The sequence below is a fragment of the Carya illinoinensis genome, chromosome 1, assembly GCF_018687715.1.
Source record: "Carya illinoinensis cultivar Pawnee chromosome 1, C.illinoinensisPawnee_v1, whole genome shotgun sequence".
Taxonomy (NCBI): Eukaryota; Viridiplantae; Streptophyta; class Magnoliopsida; order Fagales; family Juglandaceae; genus Carya; species Carya illinoinensis.
The window spans coordinates 3,626,155-3,638,035 of record NC_056752.1 but is presented as its reverse complement, the minus strand read 5'-3'; the positions used below and the strand labels follow the sequence as shown (position 1 = coordinate 3,638,035).

Genomic DNA, 11,881 nt, shown 5'->3' with positions numbered 1-11,881 from the left:
TCGTTTGTTACATCGCTTAAAACTGATCTCGATGACTTGTACTTCCATTACAAAAATAGTGGACAGCCTTCATCTTCAGCGGGTACCTCACACGTGACTCCGACACCTCCCTCTGATGACTTTAGCCCAGTAGGTGCATTGCATCGACGCCGTAGGAATTACGACATCATGAATGAGTATCATCAGCTTGTTGCGTCGAAGAATATTATGGGGTGTACTTCAGAGGTTGAACGGTATTTTATGGAAGAGGTCGAGGCACCTAGTCCTGCATTTGAGATATGCATTTGGTGGAAGGCTAATTCCGTCAAGTATCCAGTCCTTTCCCGTATTGCCCGAGATGTGCTAGCCATTCCTATTACGACGGTTGCATCTGAGTCGGCGTTTAGCACTGGAGGTCGAGTGTTGGATGCTTTCCAGAGTTCTTTGTCACCGTCAACTGTGGAGGCCCTCGTTTGCACACAGAACTGGATCAGTGATACACCCCTTGGACTAGATAGCATTGGCATTGACGATGAGAGTTATAGGCTTGAAGATGGTAACCATATTTTACTTGTTTTTTTATTATTGATTATTTTAATTGTTTTTATGATTATACTAATTTATTTAATTTATATTTTTTTATCATTTCACAGATGTAATTGTGAACCCCAGTATAGTTGCTGATGACTGATGGAGTATGGATAAAGATAAGTTGATATCAGAATTAACTTATTCCGTCCTTGGTATTAATGGTAATTAAATTTTACTTTTAATTCCGTTTCAATTTTCTGAATCAATATTTGGTTACATTTATTGATTGAATTTTTTTTTATCTTAATTTCAGGTACTTCAAATGACCAACTACGATGCTGCAAATGATGTTTCTTTTTTGGTTGAATCAAAATGTTTGTTCTTATGGACTGTTTAATCAAACTTTGAACTCGGCTGTTATTTCTATTATTCATTGTTTATGATCTTCTGAATTATGTATAATTAGCTCCTAGCTAGCTATAAAGGAAATATATAGTCAGACTTTTAATGAAAATTATATCAATCTAAATTTTGAATTGTAAGATAATAATATTAATACGCAGATCGGTATGCAAATTCATTTGTACGTAATAAAACTCATGAGCCGAAAATGCGAAGGGAGCTAGCTAGATCATGAGCCGCCTATATATATACACACACACACAGATATCTATATATATATAAGTACTATATCTCCCATAATGCAAGTTTGATTAATTAGTAAATTAATCATAAATTTAAATTAATATTATTTCAAGTTAAAATTTACTTTTTGATTAATCACATTAAACTAATACATAAATTAGTATATAATTAAATTTAAAATAAGATAAAACCTATCATACTAAAGAAGTCGGAAGTCGGAATTCCGACTACCGATCGGAATTCGGAATTCCGGCTCCAGTCGGAATTCCGACTTCCGAACAGAGGCGGACTCCGATTCCAGTCGGAATCGGAATCGGAGCTCGATTTCGATTCCGACAAAAGTCGGAATCGGAAGTCGGGGTTCCGATTCCGACTTAGTCGGAATCGGAGCACACCCCTAGTCTGAAGTGTACTCACCTCCATTATCAGATCTGAGCTGCTTGATCTTTCTGCTGGTCTAAGTCTCAATCATTTTCTTCCAATCAAGGAAGATTTTCAGCACTTCATCTTTATTCTTCATCTTATATACCCACACACAACGAGAATAATCATCCATAAAAGTTACAAACCAATGCTTACCTCCCAAAGATGCATTTTTGGGTAGGTCCCCAAACATCGGAGTGTACATAGTCAAGTATTCCCTGTGTATTGTGTACAGCAGTTCCAAACTTGATTCGCCTCTGCTTCCCTAATACATAGTGCTCACAGAAAGACAGTTTACCAGTCTTGGCACCTTTGAGTAAGCCTTGCTTCACCAGTGTTTACAAAGCTTTTTCTCCTACGTGTCCCATACGCATATGCCAAAGACTGGTGGTGTCGGCATCAGTCTCATCTAGCTTCTCACAGCATGTAGAAGCTCTTCGATCAATAGTATTTCATTGCAAGAAGTACAAGTTTCCTCACCTCAAACCCTTCATTGCCACCCGAACTCCCATTAGTATTTTGAGAGTTCTGTCTTCAATGGTGATTCTGAATCGATTTGAATCCAGAGATCCCAGTGAGATGAGATTCTTCTGCAAGTCCGGAATGTACCAAACTTCTATCAGAGTCTTGAAGTTGCCATCATGCAGCTTTAACCTAATGCTACCTATTCCTTGAGTCTTACAGGTACTATCATTGCCCATAAGCACTGCTCCACCCTCAATCTTTGTGAAGTCAGTAAACCAGTCCCGATTGGGACACATGTGACAGGTACATCCAGAATCCATAATCCATTCATCGGAATGACAAATGGATGATGAACTTGTCAAGGCAAAATCTGAATTCATCTATGTCCATGACATTGGCTGTGGTGTGTTGATTCTACCGTTGTCCCTTCAGCTTGGGACAATCCTTCTTCCAGTGTCCTTTGTTGCGACAAAAGGAACACTCGTCTCCGGCGAGTTTTCTGCCAATTGATGAACCACGTGATATAATCCGGGTTTTCGATTGAAAACCTTTCTTCTTTCCAGGATACCTTGACTGTGGTCTCCCTCTTGCTGTTAACACTTCACTTGATGTATCTAGTTGTACCTGCTTATCTTTTCTGCAGTACTCATTGCTAATTAAAGAACTAGATACATATCAAAACTAATATTTTCCTTCTCATACAGTAGAGTAGTGATTAAATGCTCATATGTATCAGGCAAGGAATTTAATAAAAGTAAAGCTTTATCTTCATCTTGGATTTCAACATCCAAGTTTAACAAATTAGCAAGAATTTGGTTATAACTATTCAGATGTTTAGACATTGAAATACTTTCACGAAATTGGAATCTGAAGAGCTTTTTCTTCAAGTGCAAACGGCTCTCAATGCTCTTCTTCATGAACTTATCCTTCAATTTTTATCAAAGTTCCTTTGCATTTGTCTCTCTCATGACAAAATACTTATGTTCTTTGGTAAGGCATAATCGGATTGTACTATACAAGCTTGGGTATTAAGCTTCCTCCAATCATTTTCAGTCATATCATCTGGTCTTCCGTCCAAAGCAATATCCAACTCTTGTTGGATCAAAACGTCCATGACTTCACACTGCCACATGCCGAAGTTGCTTGTTTCATCGAACTTCTCAACTTCAAACTTGGCATTTGACACTGTGGACCGACGCCCAGAGCTACTAGCATTTTCAGATCTCCTATCTCTTCCAGATCTTTCCATTTGAATTTAGAAAATTTAGACACAACATTTCAAAATTCCAACCATACAGATGAGTCCGGAATGATCCAAATAGTTGGAAAGCACTATTTGATCGATGAAATCGGACTCCAAATGACTTAAATCAAGCCCAACAAGAATCTGGAAAAACGGACGATCCTGATCGTCTGGCACATGAGATGCATGCGCTACAATATCGTCTGTGGGCGCGTTGGCACATGGAGTACATGCGCTGCTGCTGTTGGGCGCGTAAGGCGCGTGGGAGAGTGAGATACATGCGCTGAAGACCTTTAGGGCGTGTAGGGTGCGTGTGAGTCACGCGTTTTCAACCTCTGGGCGCGTGATTTGCAGTCGTCTTCAACCTCCAGATGCGCGTGGATTCACGCTCCGAGCTTCATTTTCGATTCCGTTTGCAGCAACGGATTCATCTTGACGCGAGGAACACCCTGGAGTTGTCAAAAGTTGATTTTGATCAACTTGATTTCTGGACAGCGCGAACCAAAGCTCTGATACTAATTGTTGTGCCTCTGGAATAGATTCTTCATAACCTCTACCCAGCTTTCCTGGAATAGATTCTTCCATTTTGCATTAACCACAGACCTATCGAGTCTTTCTTTAGTGAAAGTCTCATCTTCATGCTTATTGCTCCAAGTGAACTTGTCACATCTCCATCCCAAATCATACAACCCACCATCCTCCAAAGCATCTCTAAATGTTGCCATTTGATTTTCCTGTTTTTGCCTTCCTCCCATCTTTTCATCATGTGAGACCACCTCATTAAAATCACTAATCACTCCCCAACCTGTATTCACAGCAGGTTTAAGAGAGGAAAAGAACCTCCAAGAAGCAACTCTCTTACTACCATCAAGTTCTCCATAATACCCAGTCAATAACCATTTGTCCTGCCCTTTCTCATTTGTAATCCATAGGCTTATCTGTCCTGGGGAATAATTTGCCACTTCAGCTATGACCATATGATCCCAAAGCATAATCAATCCACCCTTTCTTCCCAAAGGTTCCACTACAAAACAACATTCCCATTTCAACCTTCTCTTTACATTTTCTGCTTTTCTATTATTCATCTTAGTTTCTGTTAAGAAAACTATGTTAGGCTTATTCACCAATTGGTAAAGGTCTTGAACTGTTCACGGGTTCCCAAGCCCTTGGCAGTTCCAACTAAGTTTTTGCATTGAAATTGGTGGGGCTGCTTTGCAGCCTCCACCTCCTTTTTTGAAACTTCTTCCCCCTCCCCTTTCATCCTTAAATCATTTTTCCTCACTTTTTTCCCTCTCCCATTTTTCTCTTTATTGCATTTTCTTTTTCTCTCCTGAATGCTTATTTCATTTTTTTCCTTCCTAAATCACCCCCCTTGCTTTCCTTTTCCACGACCCCCTCCCTTTGCCACTCACCTTTGCAACGAGCTTTTCTACATTGTGTTCTTCAATAGCTAACACCTCAGCCTCCTTAACAATCACCTCAGTTAGTCCCTCATCATTCCCATCACTTACTTCTTGTAATTCAACTACCTTATTCTTGGCCCCTCCCTTCTGCATATTGCACATTGCATATTCTTGGCCCTCTCTTATTGTAATTCAACAAACTCCCCCCTCTCCTTCCTCTCCTCATTTGTATTACTATCAGAAAGTAACTCATCTAACTCCAAAACCTAACTACCCTTGCCCTCCTTTTTTGCCTTCACTCGAGTTGGTTTTGAGACCCCTACCCTCATACCAGCCCTAATCCAAACCCCAAACTGGTCCCCTTCAGCACTAGTTTTTTTCTCACAGGGACCCTTACTATGAACAATACAACTGCAATTAAAACATAGATGAGGAATCTTTCGTACCTTAGGATTACCCAGTATTTAATACCCTTAACTGAGATGGGTTTTGATAGATTAATTGCAAGAATACCCTGAGAAAACAACCCCAGCCACTGCCACCAACCTGAGTCTCCACCTCAATCACCTCACCTATTGTGTTGCCAATTCGTTTTCCTTCCTCATTGTTCATACATGCTAGAGGCAACTCTAGCATTGAACCCACATCCTTTCCTTCGTGAAATCCATCCTTTGAGGTGGAATGTAGCCATTGAATGGCATTAAAACAAACATGTAGTTGTCAAAGAGCCATGGTCTACCATCCATGACTCCGTTTTATCAACTTCATTTGCAAACTTGATAACAAAGATATTCACCCCCACTTCTTGGAACTTTGCTTTCTGGTTAATGTGCCAGACCTTCCCCATTGTGCTCTCAATCACCACAGGACTCAACTTTCATTCCATCCATATTTTTTCCACTACACTGCATTTAGCTTTATACCACAGGTCTTCTGAAACTTCATCCCCCAACACAATGTCGCAAGCTTCTTCCTCTGTTAACCGTAATTTCTCCCATCGCTCCTCTATCTCGTTCATCTCTCCCACCTGGAACCACTATAAAATTCAATAAGTTGTCATCGAGAAAGTTTTCCTTCTCTCAGCAACTGTTTTTTACCTTCCACACCACCCCATGTCGTAGCCTCAGTGCCTTCCCACTACTCAATTCCATTAGAATCTCTAGTGGACCCCACACACCACCTCTATTTCCTCAGAGAGAACAAGAGAGGAGACTATTGCTGAACTCGACTTAGTCTTTGTTACAACTTGAAATTATAGTTACACATCATATTGCATCCATATTGGATGTAAATTCTATGAACAAGGCAGACTCTCTTGACATCATCTTTGTTTTGTCTTGGAATCATTCTATGTGTAGTGAACAATTCGACTGTTTTACCTGTATTAAAACAATTACACCACTTGGGTCGTCCTCAAACACCCCTTGGGTCATCCTCAAACACCACACACTTCAATGGTTTCCGGTCCTACTGCAAAGAGCACAAGCATCTCACACAAAACATGTCTCAGGAAGCATCATGTTTTTTTTATTTTTTTTGAATTGGTAATCAAGAAGTTTTATTCATGTCTCAGAAAGCATCATGTTATATTCTATAATCGTGCATATGGCAGGCCACTTTCACTTACAATAAACTTTGAGTTATGAAGAGGAAAAACGAGATCCAGCATCAAAATCCAAATTTTAAATTTAAGAAAATAAAAGTTTCCTTGTATAATCATTTACAGTTTAAGTTGTAATTAAATGACTCCAGATTAGCCATTTCAGGTTTCGGAGAAAATATAAGGCAAGAAAAAAGGTTAAGAAAATTAAGAAAGGCTGAACTCGAAAGCTGGGAGTGAATAGATTTTAATCATGTCTTGCAAACTTTACCTTCACAGCCGCAGAAAGAAACCTATGAGCTATTGATGCCATACCATCTTCTTCAGTCACGATTGCCTGCAACTCCAAAAAGATGACAATTAGCTGGGAGTGCATAATGTCCACCATTACTTTAGTGACTGTACGGGAAGTTACCATTTAGTGCAATCTAATATAATTCCTGATCCAATAAAATTTATCTTAATCTAACTTTTCAAATAAAATCTATTTCAATCTAACTTTTCATGCATCTTTTATCATGATAGCAGCATATAATATTTCCACTGAAATTTTCTCATCAACTTTTTGTCAAAATTTTTTATGTTTTACTGGAATTTCTTTACAAACAGAATCACAACAAAAATGCAGCCCTATTTTGTAGAGAAAAATGGTTTCCCAATAGCATGCAGTTTCATCGTATCAAATGGCAGAAAAACAGATGAGCATAAAGCAAGCAACTGCAAGCAACTACATATCCTGAAAACAGACCAGAGTTGAATTTACCATTTAGAATGCCAAAGAGAGACATCACGTTGCATATCCTGCTGAACAATGCATATAAAGGTGTGCCAACTCACTGCTTTTCTCCACAGAGAAAGGAATTTTGAATTTGAAACAAATAACCAACCTGGAAATACTTGTGGAGATCCATTTTCCTTAGTGCCTCACAATAGATCTCTGATCTAAACTTGAAACAACAGCACAGGGGATGCGCGATGTTGAACACCCTCCTCCTCCCTACACTCATAGCCGTAAAGAGTCATAGGTGGATCATTATCCATGTTTGAGCACCTGCTGAATTTATTTATGTTTTGTGTTGCATGAATTCAGTCTTGTACCATAAGTTAGTTTTGTAGAGGCACCACCAATATATTGCAATATTTTTGTTTAGTGTATTAATGTTGTGAGTGATTTACATATCATCATCTGGTTTAATAAAATAATGTCCGTATGAATTGCGAATGATTTTGACAATATTAATTATCAATAAATTTTCTTTTTCAGAATTTTTTAATTTTTCTTAAATGAAAATTCAAGATGTTTTTTCATCTTCCTTTATGAAAATTTAAAATTAAAAAAAAAACCAACCCAAAGAATAAAAATGTAATGCAGAGTCCAAGCATTTCATTCATATTTGATTGGATTTTTCAATAAATATCAGTGTCCAATATGAAGTAATCAGAAGTTTTAATTAATAAATAAATCTATAAGTCAATTATCTAAATAAATTATGAATTGTAAAGAAATTTACAATCCCTCCTGCCTCCTCGAAAGTTATTAATTATTAGTTTTGAAGAGAATGTGAGAGGCCATACAAATATGTAGGAGAGATCGTGAAAAAGAAATTAAGAGTTGCCAATAACATCCATGAATTCTTTTATTTTCATTTTTTTGTCTTTTGTCAATTGGTAGAAAGCGGTTGAAACGGATCTGATTCGAACTTGTATGGTTTGGAAAAAATAAGATCGATGGTGAAGGATGTTTGGTCCGAGCATGGAGGATGTGAAGAAAGAAACCATTGTGTTGGAAGCCATTATCAAACATAAACGGTGAAAAGAGAAACATCTTTTGTGTTTTTTTTTTTTTTGGTTCATGAATTGTTAGCTTACAAAACCAATACGCATAACTCCTTTTATTTTTAATACATCCTTAAGAGTATCTGATCCGGGCTAACCTGGTCTGGGTTTTAGTCCAAGTTTAAAATTCGGGTTCCGGTCTGAATATACCCGGGTTCCTTGGTCGGAACCTGGATAAACAGCCCTAAAAAATGATTGAAACGGATTTGATTTGAACTTGTATGGTTTGGAAAAAAATACAATCGATGGTGTAGGATGTTTGGTCCGAGCATGGAGAATGTGAAGAAAAAAATCATTGTATCGGAAGCCATTATCAAACATAAATGGTGAAAAGAGGAACATCTTTTGTGTTTATTTTGTTTATGAATTGTTAGCTTACAAAACCAATAAACATAACCCCTTTTATTTTTAACACATCCTTAGAATAAAACAGAAAAATAAATGAATCTGTTAAATTATGTAGATTCATCCTCTCTCTGCCCCCATCCGCAGCCACTCTATGGTAATCAGATCATTTGTAATTTTTTTATACAGACTGTTTTTACAATCTTTTTATATAACTATATTTTAAATAATAGGCATCTTTATAAAATCATTTGTATCGTTGCTCTATCCCAATAAAATATCTCAATTTTCTTCTTTGTCGAAGACGACAACATGATCTATAATTTACATAACGCGTCTTCTTCTGAGAGTAAAGAAACAACCTCTTACCTTGCTTTTATCCAGGTGGGGGCAACTAGGAGTTTCATGGCATTGCATTACAATTTCTTCTACCCCTTTTTCCACGAAGAGGCTAATTTCTCGCGTCTTCTGCTGAGAGTAAAGAAACAACCTCTTACCTTGCTTTTATCCAGGTGGGGGCCAACTAGGAGTTTCATGGCATTGCATTACAATTTCTTCTACCCCTTTTTCCACGAAGAGGGTAATTTCTCTTACTTTCCTTTTCCTGGATAGGCATTCTTGTGCCCCCCAGGACAGAGGGACGTTGAGATTTCACATAAATGCCGAGCTTGAGCTTTATATCAAGTCACTCAAACATCGGTCGGCTTTTAGACGACGTCGACGTGCTCAAAACTTAATGCCTCATGGCGTTTTGTAGTGGTCATTCCATCACTCTATGTTTGAATCCACTCCAAAATGGCTGAGAAAGGAATTATTCGATCCCTCTAGCTTTTTGCTGCTACGCAATCAATCGTATACTAAGACGAACAAGTCCACTCGATTTGTATTCGATGAGTTCGATGGAGTTTCAAACTTTCATGGCGTGAGATTCACATGCTTGCTCAATCGCAGGAAAACTTAATTATAAATTGCTCCGCGGTTGGCAAGGTTGAGTGTTGCGTGTCTTTATTTCAGAGTTTCCAATGACTCTGGGTAGGTTGATTATTATCTTTGAGCTCTTGTCTTAATTTTCACGTATTGGAGCTTTGGATTGGTTGGCGAAGCAAAGTTATGGCAGTAGCGGCGTTTGTCGGATCGGCTGCCCTGGGAGCAGCATTTGGAGAGGCATTTGCTGAGTTGTATTCAATGGTTGAGGGTGTGATAAGCAAAACCCTTGCATTCAAATCCATTCTCCAACATCTGAAAACCACGCTAGATCTGTTAGATTCACTGGTTAAAGATATAGAACGATTAAACAGAGAATTAATGGGTCGGTCAGAGAAGGAAACAGAGGACCTGATCCAACAAATGAACAAGGGCAAGAAGCTCGTAAGTGAGTGCTCGAACCTTACACGGGGGAAACCCCTCGCGATGATCAGATACGCTTCTTATGCGAACAAGCTTCGCAGTTTGGACGAGGCCCTTTGCAGGTTCTTCCAGATTGATATACAAGCATTGGGTTTTAGGATTCAGATGGAGATTTTGAGGAGGGTGGATGATCTTTCTGCGCAGAGGAATTCGGCTGGGATAAATGGTGTGTTGCCGTCATGTGCGGTTCCTGAACCCCCTGATTTTACTATTGGGTTGGATGTGTCTTTGAAGGAATTGAAGATGGAGCTGCTGAAAGAAGAGGTAGTGATGCTGGTGTTGACTGCTCCCGGAGGATGTGGGAAGACCACATTGGTTAAAATGCTCTGTCAGGATGAGGACATCAAAGGTACTTCATCTCAATTTCTTTTGGATTGTTACTTGCTTAACGTGTCGTGTGTGGAAAATAAAAAAAGGTTTTTGAATATATTTTTTAATTTCCAAAACTATTTGCTTATTATCAACAAGTGCAACCTTCAGTGTGACAATAACCATTAGATATTTGCCAATGAAATGAACAGATTGCATTCACACATGAGGATTCGTTCAAGTGTTGTTATGACCAAATCTGTCTCATTAGGTAAAAATGCTAGGCTGCAACTATGTTGGTTTCTTTCTTTCTTTTGGTTTACCCTTTGAACAGTCTTAGCAGAATAGAAATCTCTTGAACATATCACAGTACTTCGAAATTATGGCCTTGGAAGAGTAAAGAAACCAGAGAATGGAAGAAACAATGGTCATATTGCGATAATTGGTGGCACTGTCTTAGAAAGTTGCTTTTTTGCTCATATTTTTATCCTTTGCTGGGATTGTGTTGGTAATTTGATTCATATGGCTTGCCATTATCTATGTTCTTGCGTAGAAATGTTATAAGACATTACACGTACTTCACAGGCAGATTTCTTACCACATTGTGTTTGGCTAGGCAAATATGAGATTTTCTTTGTCATAATTACAAAAACTCCAAACCTGAAGGACATTATACGAAGGGTTTTTTGCCATAAGGGTGTTCGAGTTCCTGAGTTTCAAAGTGATGAAGATGCAATAAACCATCTGAAGCAACTGCTGAATCGAATTAAGCAACAAAATCCTATATTGTTGATCCTGGATGATGTCTGGTCTGGATCAGAATCCCTCCTTGAGAAGTTTAAGTCCCATATGACAGGTTCTAAGATTCTAGTAACTTCAAGAACTGCATTTCCAAGGTTTAGCTGTAAATATAAGTTAGAACCTTTAAGTGATGAGGATGCAACAAAACTTTTTCGCCACTCAGCAATTCTGCAAGATGGTAACTCTTACATTCCGGATGATGATACTGTCAAAAAGGTATTTTTGTCACTATGGATATTTGTTTGAAATGCGAAATATATATTATTGTAAGGGTAAAATCCACAAACCCCCTCAAACTCTCACTATTGATGTTATGTTGTTTATTGTTTAAAATCGTTTTTATTTTTAATTAGCAAGTCTATTTTCTTTTTTTAGAATTTCACATAATTTGGTTTTTTGAAGGGAAAATGGTACATTGCAATTTTTTGATAAACCAAAATCATGTTTGCATAATTGTAGATGTCTTTCTGGGAACTTGTTTTGTTTTTTATGCATCAGTTGTCCATTAAAACTTGTATATGGAGAAAACGCAGAGATACAAACCATGTTTTCTTATGTCCAAACAATTAAATTATTAATGTTGTTTAGATACCTAGAGCCTTGGACAATGTTACCCCTTTAAACGACCAATAACTGATTTCTTCCTTTTTTGTGGCCTTGAAACGCAGATAGTGAAATTCTGTGGGGGGTTTCCACTGGCCCTGGAAGTGATTGGTAGTTCTCTCCGTGGTGTGTCTGCAGCAACCTGGGAAAACAGAATGCGGAACTGGACTTCTGGTGATTCTATTCTTGATTCTGTGCCGGAAGATGATCTGCTTAAACGTCTCCAAAGCAGTCTAGAATTCTCAGATAAGGATGTCAGGCCAAGCATGAGGTCATCATGAAGGAGTGTTT

The 11,881-nt window shown here is 38.3% G+C and overlaps 1 protein-coding gene and 1 long non-coding RNA gene across 2 annotated transcripts; both read left to right on the top strand.

Moving 5' to 3' along the window:
• The first annotated feature begins 407 nt into the window (after positions 1 to 407).
• On the top strand, positions 408 to 871 carry LOC122306308. The gene is made up of 3 exons (XR_006241466.1): positions 408 to 535; positions 633 to 731; positions 824 to 871. It is a non-coding gene; the product is annotated as an uncharacterized LOC122306308 (long non-coding RNA).
• An 8,181-nt stretch (positions 872 to 9,052) lies between these two features.
• On the top strand, positions 9,053 to 11,878 carry LOC122306296 (probable disease resistance protein At5g66900). The gene is made up of 3 exons (XM_043118729.1): positions 9,053 to 10,226; positions 10,803 to 11,203; positions 11,656 to 11,878. Exons 1-3 carry the CDS (start codon positions 9,581 to 9,583, stop codon positions 11,869 to 11,871), a joined length of 1,263 nt encoding a protein of 420 aa, XP_042974663.1. The 5' UTR covers positions 9,053 to 9,580; the 3' UTR covers positions 11,872 to 11,878.
• Positions 11,879 to 11,881: the final 3 nt, after the last annotated feature.